The sequence below is a fragment of the Lampetra fluviatilis genome, chromosome 25 (genome assembly GCF_964198595.1).
Source record: "Lampetra fluviatilis chromosome 25, kcLamFluv1.1, whole genome shotgun sequence".
Classification (NCBI taxonomy): Eukaryota; Metazoa; Chordata; class Hyperoartia; order Petromyzontiformes; family Petromyzontidae; genus Lampetra; species Lampetra fluviatilis.
Window position 1 is genome coordinate 6,529,932 of NC_136299.1, and position 22,333 is coordinate 6,552,264.

At 50.5% G+C, this 22,333-nt stretch overlaps 1 protein-coding gene across 2 annotated transcripts; it reads right to left on the reverse strand.

Annotated features, from left to right (window-relative positions):
* Positions 1 to 1,051: 1,051 nt before the first annotated feature.
* Positions 1,052 to 12,638, reverse strand: UBXN1 (UBX domain protein 1). Of its 2 annotated transcripts, none has more exons than XM_078868109.1 (10): positions 12,441 to 12,638; positions 11,394 to 11,518; positions 9,465 to 9,518; positions 8,482 to 8,648; positions 7,746 to 7,821; positions 6,899 to 7,090; positions 5,747 to 5,798; positions 4,726 to 4,860; positions 4,257 to 4,437; positions 1,052 to 3,040 (listed from the first exon to the last, which is right to left on the reverse strand). In XM_078868109.1, exons 2-10 carry the CDS (start codon positions 11,450 to 11,452, stop codon positions 3,000 to 3,002), a joined length of 957 nt encoding a protein of 318 aa, XP_078724235.1. In that variant the 5' UTR covers positions 11,453 to 11,518; positions 12,441 to 12,638; the 3' UTR covers positions 1,052 to 2,999. The 2 variants fall into 2 exon arrangements, with proteins under 2 accessions (XP_078724235.1, XP_078724234.1); XM_078868108.1 differs by having other exon boundaries at positions 11,394 to 11,521.
* Positions 12,639 to 22,333: the final 9,695 nt, after the last annotated feature.

A 22,333-nucleotide genomic window follows, 5' to 3' on the forward strand; every position in this document is an offset into this window, starting at 1 on the left:
AATCATAGTGAATTATGTGATAATCATTTGACATTAGCGGAGTGATCAAGAAATTCACTCTTATTGTTCACGTGCCCGACTAAAGTTTGGCTACCTATCCGCGGTGCTAATTGTCTCATTGACATATGGGCTTGAACTGTTGATTACATTTAGAGGAATGCAATGTCTTGCCAATGTCTCTGCTGGTGGAACGGATCCAATAGAATAGAATGTATGAGATTCCCTAGCTAGTACTTCTCATACTTGCCCAGTTAACATGAAGGCTCACCTCACCAGCCACAAGTTAACGCTCATTCCATTATGCTTCAACAATAATCCAGGAAGATGCAGTCGGCCAAGATGCGTGCAGAAATCAACCAAATTTTAAATCGGGGTAAAATGGGTGACATCAATGGAAATTAATGAGGTATACAAAAGAAAAACGTCTAATTATAGTTTGCAGCCGGGACACGAAAATAATGGGACATCTTTCTCAAAAAGAAAATGGGCATGGAGCCCGATTGATCATAGAATGACATCTCCCTACTAATAGGTATATCATATTCTTGGTTCCTTCGGTAAAGTCACGTAAAAGGGAAATAATAAAATAAATAAAATAAAACTATATTATTTCCCTTCTACGTGACTTTACCGAAAGAACCAAGAACATGAATCCCTGCAGTCACGAAAGCTTTAAATCGAATAATAGGTATATCATTGATTCCAAGTAAAATGTTTCCTTTGCCAAGTTCAATCCACTGCTGGATGTCAGTTTGTCAAGTGTCAATGTTGTTGGCACGAACACGAATCTATCTCACTTTGTGTTCGTTATTTATGTTACGTTCTTTAACAAAAGTCACGGTTAAAGAAATTCCATAACCAAAAAGCAAACAGCTCTCAACTGGGCCTTCCTAGTGTCCCACACCAGCTGACAATCTTGTAATGTGTGATCAACTCCTCCATGTCAACCTTGCACTAATTGCTTACCAGATCACAAGTCAAACTGGATTATTTCTCGCACAGTGGATACATCACAGAGTTCAGTAATTCAGCAACTCACTCCTCAAGTCGCTTCTCATTAAAAACTTTAATTGCTCCATGATGGAGTTCACCATCGCCACCGGCTGCACACATTGTTCATGATGGCAGGGGTACGAGGACGAGGATCACGGCCATTTAAATCGGCGTTGTCCAACCGGTTGTGTTAATGCGGCAAGCGAATGAACATTTCTCACATTGTATGGCGGGGTTACGTAGGACTAAACAAAACATTGGGCATAATGCTACCAACCTGCAATGATTGCAAGAAAAAAATCTTCCCAATTTGAATCCGGATGCTCAATTTTGGGCTCTGGCAGAGCTGTGCGACTCTTCATGCGAGGCACCACCGACCTGCGGAAGCGGATATCGGAGCTACCCGACGCACTTTACAACCTGCCCTGCCACCGACAGTAACGTTCATTTCACGACGGTCAAATTGATAAGTTTTCCGAGCTGGAATTTAGTAAAGGTAAAATGAAGAACCGGATTTAATTATGCGCTTTTTGAATGTAATAATTGTTTACCGAGCACCAACTCGGTACACTTGAGAAGCCGAATTAATCAGCGCGGCATCACCAAGGTTGAAGGACACCGATGCAAACGAGCCCGATGCACACGCGATGCTGAAGATGAATAGATTCTGGAATGACCGAGTCAGCAGTGCCGCTCTCGTATCCCATTAACTTAGTCGCGCCTCGTTGAATGCGCATTCCAATTCACGTTTCATGTGAGCACCTCGCATCAGCGTAAACACTGTACTTCACGAGCTCAGTGTTTTTTTATATATATAAACTTTCCATCAACGAGAAGGGAAAATAAAAACTCCTTGGGATAAAACTCGGCATGCAGGGGATGTTTCAGAGTGGCTCGAGCAGACACGTGACTGTGTACCTCGCCATCGATCACGTAGCCCCAGCTTCCACCACCCCTCTCCATTACACTCGCTTATATTTACCCTTCTGAGGTTGCCACCTGTCCCAGTTTTCCCAGGACATGCCTTTTTTGTTGGTCGCTGTCCTGCGAATATCTCCGAGGCTTCCCACATTGACATTAAATGTCCCGGTTTTTGTCACTCGCATAAAAAAAAACACCGTTTTAGACGATGCATCTCCGTGTAGTTCTCCACTATTCTGACAACACGATATTCTTATTCCTGCGAGTGCTGGCTATTTTGTAATTCAGGAGGTGCCAACCGTAGAGGTCCCTGCTCTCCCTCACACCCCGCTTCCCACAACGAACGCCGCCCTCTGCCCGAGCCATGGAAGACGTGACCTCTGTTGACTGGTGGGGGGAGGTGACGTTTTGTCGCCACTTGTGAAAAAAGCATCCGCTGAAAATAACCTCAAAAAATATCTCAAAACTCAGCACAAATTTCTTTTTTAAAGCCCCAATTTTTTAAAGGTAAAACTTGGAAGTAGTGATCAGTGCAGCACGGAGAAATTTCAATAGTCACACGGGCAGCCAGATTCACAAACCCACGCAATTATTAGATAGGGTTGTGTGTAGGGTGTGCGTATGTGGTGTTTAGTGGGGTGTATTGAGATATGTGCAGGTGCAAGGGAATGTATGTGTGTGTTAAACAAATTATCTTGATCTTGATTGAGGTCTGCCCCGAGACCTCCTACCGTTGAGCCATGGGACACAATTCACATGGCCTCAAAGTGCAACGAGCCAATACCAAGCGCTGTGGTCATGTCAACGTCACTGAGTGTCGAATGGCGGCCGTTGTTGTTGTTGTTGTTGTGGATGGGTACGCGTGTGGGATATACAGAGGTGTAGACAGCATGTGTAGACGTAATGTGTAGATCCTGTGGGTGAATGTGAGTATATTCACGTTTGTGGGTATGTGTGTGTGGGCCCTGTGTGGTATATGTGAGTATCATGATGTGTGCGGGTTTGTTGGGACTGAATGGGGTTGTAACGTGGAGTACGGCTGGACAGGGTGCGTTAAGACTCGAGAGACAGAAAAGCAGTCCTCACTAACGCTTGGTCATAATCAGCACAGCAGATGGAACTAACCCTGAAAAACACAGCACACACGCAGAAACAAGTCACTTAGGAACTGCTCCAACAAGACGTTCACATTATTTATTTTAAGACGGAGGTTCTCTGCAAGCCATCTGGCTATCATGAGAGATTCGTTCATGAGGCGATTCACATATACAAACACAGAGACAATTTTAACCGAGAAGATGGATTCAGGCTTAGCAATCATTGGAAGGACGTAATAAACCATTTCGATACACATTAGGGTGAGTTGAATAATACATAGTGTTATATTAAAATGTATAAAGTATAGGGTGGTTTACAGCAATACAGTATATAATTTAATGTTGGGTTTATCTATGGCAGTATATAGTACTGTATATGCTAAGAGAATAAAGTTTAGATGGAAGTATATTATATACTTCTTACGACGTAGAATTGTAATTTATTATTTGTTGTTAGTAACTCAGCTTATTGTAGAGTATAGTAAGTTTCAGTTTATATTTTAGTTTTTTTTAATGTAGTTTTTACTTTGGTTTTCTACGTGGTTGTTTGGTAAATGCAGCTACATATCACTAACATTCCTTTCCTTTATTAACGCTGTTCCTTGCGCCCCCCCGTGGTGCTGTTGATCCTGCATAATGCATGGGCATAATGGGACTTTGAAACCCCTCCGCCCACCTCCTACGCATTGTCCATTGGTATGCTAAATTCCTCTTCATATGCACATTCTTTTGTTAAGGCGCTCCTCCTCGCAACACCTATATAAGCTCCTAGCTTGATAATGTTCTCATTCTTCGCCTGAGGACGGCTGCTTGCGTTGTGGCCGAAACGTCGTGAGAATTGTTTTATTATGTTTTATTTTTATTATTTTATTACTTCCCTTCTACGTGACTTTACCGAAAGAACCAAGAAGATGAATCCCTGCAGTCACGAAAGCTTTAAATCGAAATTTAAATACACTAAGTCTGTGTAATTCATCCTACCTACGGACAGAATACTCTGGGCTTTCGTCATCCTAATTTAACTGGGATAAGCAACGGACAACAACTGCCTCTGCTCAGATTTGCCCTGTCCCACTTACACAAAAGAAAGATCCCATCTCGACGGCATTTTAAGTAAAAAAAAATCCCCATTACGAATGATCGCTGCCAAACGTTGACACGCGCGGTGTGGCGCGGGGACACAACGTATGTGTGTGGGCCCTGTGGGGTATATCTGGGTGTAACGCGTGTGGCAGCGCGTATTACCAAGCTCGGAGAGGGGCTTCTCCATGTCTTCGTCGCCGAACAGCCTCCGCGGGAAATTGGTGAGCAGCACGAAGGGGGTCGCCTCGTCCTGACGGTGCAGCTCCACAAAGAGCCGCACCGCCGCCAGTGTCTCTTTGGCCGCGAACGACTGCATCAGCTGGCTGCCGTCCGGCATGCGAACCTGGGCATCGCGCGGGCCGCAGGGGTCAGGGCAGGACCATGGTGGGGGAGGGGGGGGTGGGTCACGGTCAGGAGAGGACTAGCCGGTCGGGCAACCGGGTGCAGACCGAACGCCGATAAAGGGGCTCGCGTGGAAATCAAGCGTTGTAATTATTGTGTTTGACAATTAAAACATAGTCAGGAAAAAAAATATATGCAATGTTTAGTAAAACGGACTACGCGAATATCGTGGACCAATACTGTACAACGCATGGTAGCATCGCCATGTCGTGGTTACTGCAGTAAGCACCTGTATGCGGCACTGATCGTAGTCACGCTTGGGGGGGGAGGTGGTGGCGGTGGTCGAGGTGGGTGGCTCGCTGGTGGCAGGGGGCGCTGCAGTCCCCGCGGCGGGGACCGCCTCCGCTCCAGTCGTCTCTCCGAACTGCGCGGCGACAGCGACGGTGTCGACGTTTACGCAGCGCACTCGAGAGCCAACGATCGACAACAACCACCCTGCAGACTCCTACATCTCCTTGCCTTCCTCTCTCAAAGCTCACCTATTCTCTGTTGCCTATTCTCTTTCTCTTCCCTCCCCTCCTTCCCATCCCTCCCCGACCCCTTTGTGATCCCCAAGTACTTGTGGGTAGTTTTAGGGAGTGGTGGCGCAGCGGTTGGTGAGCTGCGCTATGAACCTGACAGAACGAGTTTCATTCCCGCCCATGGCCAGCACCAGGGACAATTATCTGAACTGGTCTTGGGCCTCCCCGAGGTCGACTCGGCCTCAAACGAGTAGCTAGTAGGGTGTGTCAACATCGCCACTCGGGTGACGTGCTGGTCTTCATAGGTGTTCGCTAATAGCACTTGCCCCTACAGTCTAAGGGGATCTTGGTCTTTGTACAGTCTGTTCTCCTATAATGTGGTAGTTTTGTTCCTGAACGCTGCGTTATCGAAAAATCGCGTTAAAATAAATAATAGGGTAAAGCACAGTCCGCGATAACACGAGATGTGTATGCAGGCTGAAGAAAGACCGAAGCGCATGGGTAGCATCTAGAAGCATCCAGCAGCACCTCGCCTTGTGTGATGCTATGCCGAGGCAGCCGTACAACCACTTGATCCTACTCGTGCGACATAGGTACGTTTACTCAATAGCGTTTTATCCAATTTGCATCCGAGTTGTAAAAATGTGTTCCCTAATACATTCGTCGCGTGAAATACAATTCGCGTTATAAAAACATGTTTCATAGGAGAACAGACTGTATGTGTGTGTACATATGCAATTCTATTCCCCAAAATCAAGTCCACGAAGATTCCGCCACCGCAGAGCTCACCTTCCTGGCTCTCTCTTCTCTGTCGCGAGCGATCTTCTCCCGCACTCGCTCCCTAACAAAACACAGCAGCAGCGATCTCATCATCAGCAAACAAGCAACGACGCACTCGCCGCTCTCACGGATAGGCAGGTGGCATAGTAAAGGCAACACAGGTACATGGTGAAGGGGAAAAAGAAACAAACTCAGGTTTAAATCTCCCGGCCTCAATGGGCGAGTAAAAATAACAATAATGATTTGCAGGCTTTGTCAATCCATTGCTAGATAAAGCGGGCTGTTTAATCATACTTCACCACGCTGGTCAATGCGGTTGGTGAAGGCGGGCAGCATATCCATGAGAACAACAATGGATTTTGCGACAATGCCCTCTGACTAAATTAAGAGTGACCTTTGAACCTGGTAAGCAGCTGCCCCACACAGCGATGATCGTGGCACGCTGGGCATGTGCGTGTGCTCGCGTGTATCTGGGTACACTGGTGAGCCAGCCATCTCAACCAGTCGGCCCACAACACCTGGGTCTGTCCCGTTCCCTCCCTACCAGCAGCGAGGCTTCCACACTTCACATGAAAGCTTTCAAGTGAATCTGTCCTGGGACAAGCGCTGTGGTGACACCGCCATCACTTCGTGGTGAATGGTGGCCATTGCCATTGTGTGCGGGCACATCTGTGTGTGCGCACTTGTGTGTGCACTTGTGTGTGCACGTGTGAGTGCGTGCGTGTGTGGGGGGAGCGGTAGTGTAGTAGTTAGCGCACTGTGCTACGAACCCGGTGAACCGAGTTCGATTCCCGCTCATGGCCAACACCAATGATGATTATCTGAACAAGTCCTGGGCCTCCCCTAAGTCCACTTAGCCTCAAATAAGTACCAGATGCGGTGTACAAAATCATCGCCACGGGGGAGACAACAGCGGCCGAGCATGGTTCTGACTACCCAGCCCCTCGTGTGCCATGCCGGCCTAACAGCACTTGTCCCAACAGTCTATTAAGGCTATACGGAGGATCTTTGTCTTTTTGTGCACGTGTGTGCACGTGTGCGCACGTGTGTGCACGTACGTGTGCGCACGTGTGTGCGCACGTGTGTGCGCACGTGTGTGCGCACGTGTGTGTGCACGTGTGTGTGCACGTGTGTGTCTGTGCGCACGAGGGCCGCTCTCACTTCGCCATCCTCTCCTCGTCCTTCTCGCGCTTTCGCTCCTCCACCAGCTTGCGCATCTCCTCCTCCTGCATGCGCGTGCGGATGCTCGCCAGCTCCTGGCCGTGCTTGCGCCGCTGCTTCTCGCGCTCGATCTCCTCCTGCCGCTCCTTCTCCTCGCGCTCCAGACGCTTCTGCCGCAGCTTCTCTTCGAGTCTGTGGCGTGGTGGCATTACGGATGTCAACGTACGTGCGTGGCGCTCAAGGCGTGTCACAATTACCCCCCCAACCCCCTGGCAATCTGATACTATCCTCACGATTCAGGGTTGCGATTCCCTTTAATCATTAGTTTTTGTCTCCAAAATACTTCCTAGTTTCCTTCGTGTCAGTTTTGCTGTCTCAGTTATACAGCCTCAATCGCTTCACTTCCTTAAATGTAGCAGCAGCAACTCATGTACACACGTTTGCATACATCGCAAATACTACATTTTTCCGCGTGCACTAATATTAATGAAAAGCGTGTACCGTGAGCTCAAGAACCTGACCTTCCTTTTTAAGTTTAAATTGTTCGAGCGTTAAAATCGCTGCTGCACATAGAGAGATGCCGCCATCTACAGCTACCTCCTCCATAAGTCGAGGTGTCTCCTTGGACCAAGGTGAATGCAACCATCACTCACTGACCACTGCTCAACACGCACACTGGGACTCCACAAAGCAACATCACTCCCGACTGGCAGGCTGTCCGTCTGGGAAACATAGCGCCTTCGTGATTGCACTACGCGATAAGAATTGTAAAAATGTACTCAATTATAATTATTATTATAAACTCATTCTGTCGTTTTTCAAATGCCGCACGAAAGCAGAACACCACCTCTGCAGCTGCTGCTGGCGCTCCTCCTCGGTGAGCATCTTCTTGGGCTCCTGTCCCTCGGCACCGTCCTCGGACTCTGTGGTTCAGGCATATTCACCACACCGTGGGGGCGCTGCGAGACGTTGCACCGGCACCGCGCTTGTACCGCACAGCGTGGTGCAGCCGGGCAGCTCGGGGGTTTAGGCCGGCACCGCCGAGACGATTGGAATCGAATCCGGTCGAGGCAAGGACCCGATCTCGTGCATCCTGCTGCACCGTGCGCCGATTTGGTGAGTGCAGCGTTTCTCAACTCTAGTCCACTCAACTCCCCCCCCCCGCCATCCACCGTTTCGTGATGACCAATCTTTTCTGTTCTTATATTCAACCTGGCATTGTCCCCATGCATGTGGCAGGTCTGCCTTCCCAACCCTCTTCCTGCACTCCCTCCCATCCTGCGATCATCCCCATGTCCACTCCACAGTTGTTCACATCTCAGTGCCGAAACTGCCCGGGTAGGGCTGGAGGAGTCACGGCGCGATTCACCCTCGTCTACTGGTGAAGCGTAAAATATTCGGTGAGAAATTAAGCCCCGGTAAATGATGGAAAGCTTCACCGTGGGGAATCCCAAGAGGGGGTCGTTAAAGGGGCTCATTAGAGGGCTCGTTACAGGGCTCGTTAGAGGTGGTCATTCGAGGACTCATGAAGAGGGGATCCTTAGATGGCTCGTGCGAGTGCTCATTAGAGTCGTGGTCAATACCTCCGGGATCCCCGTCCCCCTCTTGGCGCTGGGCGGCGAGTGCCGACTCGGTGGACAGGCTGAGTGTGGGCGGCGTGGCCGCCGCCGCCGCCGCGGGGTCCACAACATTCCCCTGGGGCGGAACGTATGGCTCGTCGATGTCCGCGTCCTCCGAGTGCTCAAACAGCCTTGGGGGGGAAACGAGCGCGGTAAAGGTGCAGCCCTGCAACTGCTCGCTCGCGCCACTGCTGGTGGAAGGTCCTCTAGCGATTCCCTTCTCGGGGGTTATTGGCCTGCTTTTCCATGCTAGAGGAGTAGCTCGTCTTGGAAGAAGTGCGAGTCCCAGTTTACTCCACCACACGCGACCTGCCGATTGCCTGCGGTGAACCAATTTACACTGTTGGGTGGACAAAGGGCAGAGCATTTAAGAAACTTGCGTCATTGTTTCTACTGCCGCGCCGGGAGATCAAACCGGCAACGTCCGGATTGCAAGTCCAGTGTGCTAACCAATACACCACGACAGCCTCCTGGGGAACGCACAAAGACAAATATCCTCCATAAAGCCCTCAAGAGACAAGTGGGGCAAATAGTGCCGTTTGTCTTCTTTCCTCTTCCAAGCCACGCATACCCAATTATTGCAAGAGGCACAGAATACAGGAACATGGCCCTGGGTGTGGTTAAACAAATGTGACAAACCGCTGGAACAACAGCAGTGGAGTTTGTGCTGTGTTTCGGTGTTGTTCGGCACGCTGTCGGACACCGTGCCGAACTGTCAGAATCTTTATTTATGCTGGAGGAATCCGATGACCTATGAAGCTCTTTTTCACAGATGTCCAGCAGGGGCTGTCAGCAAGTTACAACAACAGCAAACAATACAACAACACGCGTGGAAAACCAGAAAACACATCAGAGGGCTACTCGGCACAACCGCGAAAACCCATGCAGCAGCATTACAGCAGTGGATTACTCGTGGCTGATGATGACAATGGTTTTGCGCGACGTACCAGTCCATGGCGAGATTCACTCCTTGGTTTCCGGTCACCGCCAGCGCTTTCTCTCTGCACAAACATCGACAAGTCGTTATCCCAGATTGTCGTCCTCTTCTCTGCGGTCACAGCACTCCACTGGCAAGCCGACAGGCTCACGAACAAATCCAGAGCGCGGGTCGACTCGGCCCAGTATTCATTCGGGTCTGATAAAATAGCTACCACTTTAAAGGAAATCACCAGCAAAATCACGAAGCACAACACCAATTTAAAATGGAAGTGGCCAATAACACATAGAGCAAATTCTATGGGTCTCCATGCGAGTCTCTATTTGAGTCTCTGGGGCTCTATGCAAGTCAATTGGTCTCTATGCGAGTCTGTCCGTCTCTATGTTGGTAAATGAGTCTCGTGCGAGTCTGCGAGTCAATATGTGAGTGTACGGATCTCTGTGCGATTCTACGGGTCCCTACGTGTGTCAATATAATGCAATGTGGATGTATAGAGCGTATAAATGTGACCACACCTCGAGACGCTGTACAGGAGCATTGTTATTTTGTAGAGAGAAGCAGAGGAATAATTGGGGAGGTCTTGAGTTTGGGCTTCAACGGGGGATTGGAGTCCACAGCTTGGAGGGCGTGGGGAAATTAATTTAAAACCTCGATTTAAAGCGTTCGTGACTGCAGGGATTCATCTTCTTGGTTCTTTCGGTAAAGTCACGTAGAAGGGAAATAATAAAATTAAAACATAATAGCGGCTGCTTGCGTTGTGGCCGAAACGTCGTGAGAATTATTTTATTATGTTGTATTTTTATTATTTTATTATTTCCCTTCTACGTGACTTTACCGAAAGAACCAAGAAGATAATTTAAAACCTAATCACGCGGCCGGGTTCGCGAGGGGGAGATTTGCCAGGAGAGGAGTTTCCACTGCCTGCAGGGTGCCCAGGTGAAACAAAAACTAAACTATAGTACAGTAATCCCTCGCCACTTCGCGGTTCAAGTTTCGCGGCCTCAGTGCATCGCGGATTTTTCGAACTGATTTAAAGGCCTCATTATACCTGTGCAGTAACACCATCATCATCATCATTCATCATCACATTCATCGAACTGCACAGTTCTGTCATCGTCGTCATTGTCATCGTCATCGTCATCGTCGTCATTACTGGAGTCAAGTCTCAAGATACTACTGTCATTGGTGAGTGTAGAACACCATAATACGTATCGTATGAGAGAGAGAGAGAATGTATAATATTAAGGTTTTATAATTAAATACATTTAAGTAAAATATATATATAAAGTATAAATATACATATTTTAAACATTCTGGTACCCACACACACACATATACGGAAATTCCTAGGTGGCCAATCCTACTTCGCGGATTTTCACCTATCGCGAGGGGTTCCGGTCCCCATTAACCGCGATAAACGAGGGATCACTGTATAGTTTTTATTGACCAGGTAAGAACCACTGATTTATACAGCTCTGTTTCAGAAGCGACCTGGTCACAATTGATAGCTCAACGAAAGTGGCTTATCATGTGGAAATCTATAGCAGTCAAACACTCTAGATGCACGCGGATTCTAAATTTTAGAAGGACAAACCAGAAGACCCGGAGAAACATCCACATGACCACGGGGAGAACATGCAAACTCAAAATATACAGCAGGCGTCAGGGTCGGGATCGAAACCACGACCCCCTGTATACCAGGCATGGGATTTAATATTTCTTCTTTGGTTCTTTCGGTTAAGTCACGTCTAAAGATAAAATAATAAATTAAATAATAGCATATTACGACGTTTCGATTGCAACACAAGCAATCATCATCAGGCATAAAAGAAATAGCAACAAAAATCTAACTAGAAAACTATAGACAGACATACAAGCTCCAAAATTAAGATTTAACATTTCGCCACCAGGTGAGTGGAGGGTGTGGGGGGAGGCTCACGCGCGGTTCCTGGGGAACCCCATCTCCATGAGGCTGTCCAGGGACGTGGTGTCACACATGGTTCCGGGATCTCAGCGCCCACCCCGGGGGGGGGGGGGGGGTGCAGTCCAACACGCTGCTAGGCCCTGCTGGTGAAAGCGACACGGGGGCATGGAGCAGCGTCAAACAATTGGACATTCTGAGCAGTGATATACGAGAGGGTTAAGAGGCCCGGCCTTGCAACGACTTGCCACTGCTGGTACAAATGGCCTCCGCTAAAGGAGGTTCTAGAAAGCCCTCCCGTCCCGCCTCTAGAGGGTACTTGGTCTACTCTTCAACATTGGCCAAACGAACTGGAAGAGGTACCCACATGTGTATCTTACCAGGCGCGACCTGCCGATCGAGTGTGGTGAACCCATTCACACTGCTGGCTGGACATGCGCGGGTGGGTGGGAGTGGGGAGATTAAAGAAACGCAACCAAAGGATCGAACAAACGACCTCTGGATCGCGAGTGGAGTGTGCCCCGACTATGGCACCGCTGTGGCAGCATCCCCCGGGGCACCACAAATACACGAGCTGGTTTCGATGCGTTAACAACACAGCAATCCACCCGGCGACGGCCTACAAACCAGAGCCGCTTTCACCGTTCCATCTCCACGGTGGACGTAATCCCACCACAGTACACGTGTGTCTTACTCCTCGGCTGCTCACTCCATCGTTGATGTTGTCATTATGATTGACTCTTGACCATCCAAGGCATCACCGCTCCCCGGCCTAACCCCGCTCATCGTTTCGAGAGAGTTTAAACAACTGCAGTGCACGTGGCGGCACGAAGCTTCTGTTCCATTTTCCTCTCAGACCCCGAGACCGATCGGACCGAACATAAACTCGCGCGGGGAGAAGAAGGAGAGGGAGGGGGGACGAGGCCTTCATGTGAAGTGGCGAACAAGAGTTCGGGCGGCGGTGACAATTCCACGTTTATATGGCAAGAACCAGTCCATCCATAAGGCCAACACGTCACCTCCACACCTGGTGTCCCGGGAAACCCCCCGGCGCGTCTTGCTCACCTCACTGCGGTATCCTCCTCGTCGTCGTCGTCGCAGTCGTCACGAACAGATGAGGTGGTACCTACCCTGCTGATGATCCCACAGATGACGATGAACAATGACGGTGATGAGGAGAGGCGCGAGGTCGGAACACGAAGAGCCCGGTGCTCGGTTCCGCACGCGTTTCCAGCCGGATGGGGAAGCGCGGAGGACCCGCGGGGGAGTGGGGGGGGGTGAGATCTCGCGAGACTCCGCGCGAGACGACGCAGTCGCGCTTCGTGACGTCATCGATGTAACCAGAGGACGCGATGACATCGGTGTAATCAGAGGCGCGTTTATGACGTCACCCCCCGTGTTCGGTCCCGTCTGCGACACCGCACAATGACGTTGGCCAAGATGACGTCATCGCTCGATTGCGCGTCCGTCCAAATATTCAACAGGATCCTTCAAATAAATGTTAACACTTACATGGGACTATCGTTTTTAATGGTTAAATAACGTATTATAATACACTATAACATGATAACAAATGTATGTTAATAGCTTCAAAGAGTCTCACACTTACATTTTTATTTAAAGCTTTCGTGACTGCAGGGATTCATATTATTGGTTCGTTTGGTAAAGTCACGTAGAAGTGAAATAATAAAATAATGAAAATACAAAACAATTAAATTCTCGCAAATATTTTTTAAAATAATTTTATTGTTTTCCTTCTACGTGACTTTACCGAAAGAACCAAGAATATAAGTCTCCCACTTGTTCACCATTAGCAGCACATTTCTCGTGGTATTGTTGCAAAATTCTCAGAAGTGTTAACTTTGTTTTTTAAGCACCCTGCACAAAGCGCAAGTGTCCGTCAGACGCGTGTACAGCCAACAATGATTTATCTATATGCTTTGGGTCTTTCGGTAAAGTCACGGATATAGTTCAAAGAAAATAACAAAAAACTCCTTTTAAAAAGTTTTTTTTTTTAAACAACGATTTTATTTTAGAGTGCACTAAAAAGTAAATAACTCGATTGGACAAGGGGGGAGTGGGCGACTTATTGGTTACAAGCGACCCTCGCTCTGGTGAGGGTTGGTTCAAGTTCAAGTTCATTTATTAGGTTTAGCCCTGTGAGCCATTCGGCTCTTGGGTGAGTGTTGGAAGCCTCCCCCCTTTGCCACTTGGAGGCGCCACATAGTCGGGCAAGGAGGAGACAGACCACGGCGTGGGGGGAGGGGGGTGAGAGCCGTGACGCTAACGTCGGTGGCAAGTGATAGCTGGGTCTCCCCTAGGTCGACTTAGCCATAAATGAGTACCTCGTGCAATGTATAAAACCTCAGCACTGGGGAGACAAAAATGCGGCCGTTCGTTGTTTTCCGGCCACACCACCTTCTCGTGCGCCGTCCCTACTTTCAGCCGACAGCACTTGTCCCCAACAGTCAATTGCAGGCTACATGGGGGAACTTTGTCTTCTGTGCCATGATAATGTCTAATTATTCTACTTGTTTATCTAGGAGAGCATCATTGAGTCTCAAGACTCTTTATATACTCTTTATATTCACAGTAGGGAGCGGTGGTGCCGCGTGTGCGATCCCAATTGAGTGATTTGTGGGGTGTAAATGTTTCATAATTGGGAATGTTTTGGCAGTACCAGTTCCACTGTGTGTGTGTGTGGGTTTAACTATAACGATAATCCGCGTGTGCATACTGACCCCCAGCAATGCAATTATCAGGATCTGGAGAGAAACAAACATTAAAGAATCGACATTTTGCTGTCTCTATTGTACAGTTTTGTTCGCCCCATCGCCCTAAGTGGAACAGAATGTGATCCGCATATCACCATCACATTCGGCCGTGATCCATCCACTGCTGGATGAAGGCCTCCTCCCCAAGCCGCCGCCATCTCTCACGGTGCCGTGGCGATGTAACGATCCACCAAGCACCAAGCTGCACACGAGCGGATTTCATCGGTGGATTGCCTCCTGGGCAGCCTCTCGTCGCGATATATCCTCCTGCCTGAGCGCACTCTTCCTAGATGTCTCACCTGTGTATACTCTCTAAATCCACGTCTTTCAAAGCGATTTTGCCCCAAAGCAATGGGAGCGAGAAATTGTCCGCGAGATGGGGTTCCCGCAATAACATTACATTTTCACCATTGGAACCTCATTTGCCAGTAGCAAACGATGATAATTGGTTTTTTACCCTTTTATCTGGCAACAAAACTGACACCTTTTTTCATCGCTCCATCTTCCTCGGAGGATGGCCTCATGGACAACCTCTCGTCGCGATATATCCTCCTCTTCCTAGATGTCTCACCTGTGTATACTCCCTAAATCCACGTCTTTAAAAGCGATTCCGGGGATGTCGCTCTCTATGCCCTCCTCGCGCACCGTCACAGCTTTTGTTCCATTTTCTTATTTTAAGTGTCCGTGTTTCTGACACATCATCGGACGTATGCACTGATTACAATCTTTGCCGTGCATAAATAAATTGACACCTCCCGTCTCCCAGTTCACTCCCCTCTCGGCTCACCCACCCGCTCAGCTCACTCCTCACACCTCACTGAAGTGAGCAAGTTGTGGTTTTTCAAATTTGTTCTTTCCGAGACCGACTCAAATTGGCAAAACAATCCAAATTAGCCGCTCCGGCTGCAGGAAAGTGCGTGTCCGCGCGTGCGTGTGTGTGCGGTGGGTGAGCGTGGTCGTGTAAAGTCACCAAAATGCGTGGTCCGATTCTAATAAGTTTATTTTCAGGAACATTTTTTTGCAGAACTTGTTATGACGCCGCGACCACCTGCGGAAATGTTTCTCGTTCGCGTGGAAATGTTTAACAGCGCCTGGACGGAGAGACAGTCTCATGCGAGCTTTGGGTCTCCGACTCTTAAGAGGGATTTGAGTCTGGATGGGGCTTGGATGGTGAATCGCGTGTGTTTTCTGCGGGTGTTCAATTGTCCTTCTGCCACGTGTACACTAAACATTCATCATACATTGGCCGAAACACATTTAAAAATAAACACCCCAATCGAAGTCTGGACCGCACCGCCCTAATCATTAAACCACCGCTCCCCCGAACGTACACACGTACACGTGCGCACTGCGCGCAGTGACGCAATCGCAACGCGGATTTTTCCAGGAGATCCGAGACTCGTCGGGCGATTGGTCACTTTTACGGAAGAGACTCTGACTCTACGGAACACTCCACATGAGCGGTCCCCATAGGCAGACTTCAGCAGTGACTATGCTGTACTACTGATGAGTCATAATGACGACGAAACCGCTCCACAGTTATCCGGCTCCAACAAATGCTGCCTGTCAGTCGGTCACATTTGTTAGAATGTATGTTTATGGTGATTTGAGGCAAGAGGATAACAATCCAGTTCTTCAGGAATCGCTGACGTCTTCTTGGTTCTTTCGGTAAAGTCACGTAGAAGGGAAGTAATAAAATAATAAAAATATAATAAAATAATTCTCGCGGTGAGAATTATTTTATTATGTTTTAATTGTATTATTTTATTACTTCCCTTCTACGTGACTTTACCGAAAGAACCAAGAAGATGAATCCCTGCAGTCACGAAAGCTTTAAATCGAAATTTGAATCGCTGACGTTTGTGTTGTTTGCATAATGCCCCAAGGCTGAGTGCAGTTCGCACGGTGTCGAGCACCAGCAGCCTCAAGAGTCGCAGCTATCAGAATCAGATTCTTTATTTAGACTGGAGAAGGAATCCGATGATCTATGAAGCTCTTTTTCACAGATGTCCAGTAGGGACAGCTGAGAAAGTTACAACAACAAACAGTACAATACGGACAGCAAGGGGCACATTCGACAGCAGCAGCTGCTCCACCGGGACGGGGCCATCGCCTCCGCCGAGACGCGAGCTCCAAAGTCCACATCGGCCGCTTCTGGGCAGCAATTAAAGTCACTCGCTCAGTCCCTTTAGTCCAGGCCAGGTGTAGAACCCACTGCGTGGGGGAAGGGGGGGGCGGAGTGATTAGCGCGCTCCGCTATGAACCCAGCGACCATGCTTCTGAGTTCGAGTAAGTGGCGAGTAAAATATAAAGATATGCTACTCTTGCCTTGTGTGATGATGATGATGGCAGCAGCAGCGGTGTTGTGGTTCAGGAGCTCGATGCCAACAATGTCGAAGTCTGCTGCTACTGCTGGCCACGACGGGAGGGCTTCAGCAGAGAGAGAGTGTTCGTGTTGTTTTGCTTTTCCTCCTCCTCAGTGTTTTTGTGAAGCTCTGAACAAGATTTTCCCCCTCCCCCTCCGCGAACAACAGCAACAAAAAGCCAAACAAATAACCCTGGCCAGATGCGCCTGTCATCTGGCGCTTTGGAGGCGAGGGTTGGTGGATCAAGCAGAGATTTGTGAAACTCCCTAAACCTCGCCGGGCTGCGAGATGGCCAAAATAAGTACAGTACAACAGCTGCATTGATTGATTCCATCTGTGCGGATATCTCGAGTGTGTTCCCCTCGTATTTGTAGTGAGGTGTTCTCTATGACAGGGCTCTCGCGATGAACGAAGCTCGCCCGTTATTGTATCGGGCTCGTCGAAGGGCATCGCTTTTCCAATATCGTTGCCGTTGAAATTCCGCGCAGGGAACGCAGCGAGGTCGGAGATGTCTCGACGTGTCGAGCGCGTCTCAGCCGAGAGCCAGACGAGACGCGCATACGAGGCGACGTCACCGATGAATGAATCACCCCCCCCCCCCACGTTGACGCAGGCGCTTGGAGGCCCCGGGGCGCGCCAACTCGCTCACTAATCTCCTTGTCCCGCACGCAGCAAAAAAGCTCGTTCAACACGGCCTCGTTCATCAACACGCTCAACAGCCTTCATCATCAGCAGCAGCAGTGCATTGATTATAATGGAACGCCATAGGCTTCATCATCATCGTCCAGACCACCACCTTCATCATCACCAACGCCGCCACTTCATCATCCAAGACAAAAATCCCCCGTATAGCCATTTAAATGACTCTTGGAGCTAACGCTGTTGGCGTGCACCTATGAAGGCCGGAAGGGCACACCACGCCCGGCCGCCTTTGCCTCCCCAGTGGTCATGTTTACACACCATACCAAATATTCATTTGAGCCTGAGCCGACCTAGGGGAAGGCCCAGGAACGGATCAAATAATCGTCACTGGTGTTGGCCGTGAGCGGGAATCAAACTCGGGTTGCTGGGGGGGGGGAAAGGGAACTATCGCTCCCGACATCATCATCATCAACAACCTCACCACAACCCACAACCTCCATCACAGCAGACACCACCATCACGCCGCTGCCCACTACATGTGTTCTCTCGCCGCTATCACCGCGCGCCAGGGGTCACGACGGCATAGGGGTGGGGGCGGGGGGGCACGGGGAGGTGGGGGGTAGGAAAGAGAGGAGGGGTGGATGTGGAACAAGGGGGGAGAGGGGGGGGGGAGAAGCGGTGGCGGGGGGAGGGGGGCACGGGGCAGTACAGAGGAAGGGGAGAGAGCGGTGGTTGGGAGGGCCCCGGTAATCCCCGGGGGTCGCTGCCTCACATCGCTCCCAGAGGATTATGGCGGTGGGGGGGGGGTGCAGCCGGGCATGGAATGGCAGTCCAGGGGAGGGGAGGGCAGCGCAAGGCAGGGGAGGGTACAGGAGGGCAGTGCGGAGGAGGGCAGCAGGGTCCGCGTCTTGGAAATGCGGCCAAGTGTTGCGGGAAATGACGCAACATCGGCGTCTTTCCATCACACCCACATCACCACCCACATCACTCCCATCACCCTCATCACTTACATCACCCACATCACCCACCACCCCCATCACCAACGACCCCCATCATCACCCATCACCCCCCATCACCCACCATGTCCATCACGCGCATCGCCCACCACCCCCATCACCCACCACCCCCATCATTCCCCATCACCCACCATCCCCATCATCCCCACCACCGCCTCGCCCATCCAGCGTTTCCACGCCGCGAACTCAGGCACCCCCTCCTCCGCACAATAGTTCCCCGCCTCATGTCAACCCCCCACCCTCACCGACCCCCACCCTCACCCCCCCACCCTGACACTCCCACCCTCACTCCCCCCCACCCTCACCCCCCCACCCTCACCCCCCCACCCTCACCCCACCCCCTACTCACCCCCCCACCCTCACCCCACCACCCTGACACTCCCACCCTCACTCCCCCCACCCTCACCCCCCCACCCTCACCCCACCCCCTACCCTCACCCCACCACCATGACACTCCCACCCTCACTCCCCCCACCCTCACCCCCCCACCCTCACCCACCCCCTACTCACCCCCCCACCCTCACCCCACCACCCTCACCCCACCCCCTACTCACCCCCCCCACCCTCACCCCACCACCCTGACACTCCCACCCTCATTCCTCCCACCCTCACCCCCCCACCCTCACCCCACCCCCTACCCTCACCCCACCACCATGACACTCCCACCCTCACTCCCCCCACCCTCACCCACCCCCTACTCACCCCCCAACACTAACACCCCCACTCCCCCACCCTCAAACCCCCGCCCACCCCGTACTTACCCCCACCCTCACCCCCCCACCCTCACTCCTCACCCCCACCCACCCCATGCCTTCCTCCCCCGCCCCCTCCTCCCCGTACACGAGCACGTGATGTTCCCTTGTGCGTGAGCGCACGCCAACAGCAAACACGCGCGCGTACGTACACACACACACAGACACACGCACACAGACACACGCACACAGACACACACACACAGACACACGCACACAGACACACGCACACAGACACACACATAAAGACACACACACACAGACACACACAGACACACGCACAGACACACACAGACACACACACACAGACACACACACAGACACACAGACACACATAAAGACAAAGACCCCCCGCCGTGTAGCCTTTAACAGACTGTTGGGGCAAGTGCTGTTAGCGAGCACCTTTATGAAGGCCAAGACGGGCACACGAGGGAATGTGTTGCCAAAAGTACCACGCCAACCCGCCTTTCTCTCTCACTTGATACAGTAAATCTGGCTGTGACGGTCCCACCTGATGACGGAGACTTGTGTTGCCTCCGAAACGTCGTGATTTATTATTTTATTTTTATTATTGCTTTTATTAATGTAAAAAAAATTTACCTACGTGACTTTACCGAAAAAAACAAGAGTATTTCTCTCTCCAGTTGCTGAAGTTTACTTGCCGTACCAGGTACTCATTTAAGGCTGAGTCGAACTAGGGCAGGCCCAGGGACCGGTTAAAGATATTCGTCACCGATGTCAGCCACGCACACATAGACACACATACAGACATAGAGACATTCGGAAAGACACGCACACGGAATTAAACACACGGACACGCTCAGATACGAACAGACACACGGAGACACACACACACACAACGATCGTTTAGACATTTGAGCGCAAGTGCTGTTAACGAGCACTCATAAAGGTCGGAATGGCGCACTAGGGTCTGGTGTGACCAGCCCCCCCACGCCGGATCACCTAAAGTCTTAAGAGAATGTTGGGGCAAGTGCTGTTAGCGAGCACCTTTGAAGGCCGCCACGGCACACGAGCGGGTGGGTGGCCAGCATCACACCCGGCCGCCTTTGTCTCCCCAGTGGCGATGTTTACACACATCAGGTGCTCGTTTGAGGCTGAGCGGACCTAGGGGAGGGCCAAGACCGTTTTAGATAATCGCCCTTGGTGCTGGCCGCGAATGTGAAAAGCTCGGGTCGCCGGGTTCGTAGCGCAGCGCGCTAATCGTTGCTCTACCGCTCCCGGCACAACGCACTCATCCAATCACACAACTCACATTCACGGACGGTAACACACAATGGCACACACACATGACGTCCGGGTCAAGGTGGTCAACGTCGCTCACGACTCCTCCCCCATCACCCTCACCCAGTTGCTGCGGCGCCGACACCGCCCCAAGAACAAAACACAAATGTCGAGCCACCAGCTGGCCCCTGACTTGCTCCGCTTCCAACAATTCGACTTTAAACTTTCGTGACTGCAGGAATTCATATTATTTTGTTCTTTCGGTAAATTCACGTAGATAGAAAAGATAATGTCAAAAGCAAAATAACTTTTTTATTATTTTTTTCATTATTTTTTTCTATCTACGTGTCTTTACCGAAAGAACCAAATAATATGAATTCGACTCTTAATTCGCCCGGCGCCTATATGGCGTCCACCTCGCTGCCACCCCCCTACACACCCCCTGTGCAGGGGAAACTTTCTCTTTCCCCTCCACTCGCCCCGCTTACGGGAACCCCCTAACGGGGCACGGGGGCGGGCGGGTGGGTGGGGGGGGGTCGAGAGAGTTTATTATGGTGATCAAGTCTCCAGATTCTCCTCCTTGCTTCGCAACCCCCCCCCACCCTCTCCGTTTCCACCGGGGTAGAGAATCCAAACGCACACTCAACGGTGCCTTATGTCTGCGCGATATTTTACGATGTACCGCGTTGACGCAGTTGTTTTTGTGCTGATTTATATTCGCTTAATTGCTGTGGTTTATTTGTTTTGATTTTTGTCATTTTGGGTGACTCAGGTCACCGTTTGCAATCGAGACTCCTCTATCCCTGGTCTCGTGAGTTCTCACCCTGGGTCAACAAAAGCAACTTGAAATCTGGAACAAACCTCCACTCGGCATCCGCCTTCCATCACCAAACGAACTGTTAACCGCCTCGCCTGGTATGCAGGAGGTCGTGGATTCAATCCCGACCTGATGCCTACGTAATCACGACCTGACACACTTCTCTTGAGATGGCACACTGCAACACCCCTAAGTCTCCCGCGTATCTCCCTTATATATAAACCGAGCCCACGCCTCCCTTCTCGATCATTCTCGCAGACTCTGGCCGCTCGCTCCACCGGAAGACTCCACCGTCCTCTTCCGTCACCTGACCACGCTCCCTTCTCGATCATTCCCGTAGCCACCAGTCCCTTCGCACTCACAACTAATACCCCTGTCATTACCTCCCGTGGCCACGAGTGCATTCGTATTGTCGGCTGACCTCCCTGTCATTAGCTCTCGTGGCCACTAGTCCCCTCGCTCCGCATGCAGGCTCTCCTGTCATCACACCTGTATATTTGTAGTTTGCATGTTCTCCCCGTGGTCAAGTGGATTTTTCTCCGGGTCCTCCGGTATTTTTTCCCTACTATAAATTTTCACGTGATAAGCCAGTTCGTTGAGCTATCATTTGTGGCCAGGTCGCTTCTGAAAAAGTAGCTATATAGCTCAGTGGGCCTTAGCTGGTAAAATAAAAAAAACAATTAAAGTTTTAACTCTTCTAGCGCGTGATGGCAACATCAATATGTTCAGGAACTCGACGAGGTCTGCTCGCCATGACGAGAGGGCTTCATGAGAGAGAGAGAGAGAGCGCGTAATTTTACTGCTCCTCCTCCGTTGAAGCAGCGCAGGCCACAATGGTTTATTTACTCTATGGTCCAAAGTTTGGGTTGCACGGCCCACACTGTTGTTGTGCCATTAATTTTCCATTGATGACGGGATGTGTGGTGTAGAATCGGGCTGCTGATGTTTTCGTGAGGTTGATGGTTACAACAGTGTCTTTGAAGAGGAGGAATGTCAAAGCCAGGAGGTTGCGGCGATGTTTGGGTCTCGAATGAGGAGGGGTTTATTATTATCGACGTCCGCGTTGGTGTTCCACTCTGTTTACGCAGCAGCAGCGTTCTTCCGGATCTGGGTGGTGACATTCTCGGATGGTGACAGCAGCAGCAGCAGCGGCGGCGCAATCCCAGAAGGGTATGCGATCTGGACTTGAGTAGGCGGCGACGAGGTGGCATTGTTGAGGTCTTGGTTGATGGTGAGGTGGTTGTCATTGGCAAGTAACTGTGTGTACTTCCGCGCGGTATCAGACTAGCTGGAACCCTATGGAGGATACATTTTGGCGCGGTAAAGTTAATGATTGCCCAGAACCCGAC

What these genes read in the sequence shown, in the direction of transcription:
- UBXN1 (XM_078868109.1), bottom strand. Translation starts at nt 11,452, where the DNA reads ATGTGTGACACCACGTCCCTGGACAGCCTCATGGAGATGGGGTTCCCC. An exon ending in CGCCAGCAGCAGCTGCAGAG is followed by an intron (nt 7,091 to 7,745) that starts GTGGTGTTCTGC and finishes ACCACGCCACAG; the next exon opens with ACTCGAAGAGAAGCTGCGGC. An exon ending in GAGAAGAGAGAGCCAGGAAG is followed by an intron (nt 4,861 to 5,746) that starts GTGAGCTCTGCG and finishes GTCGCCGCGCAG; the next exon opens with TTCGGAGAGACGACTGGAGC.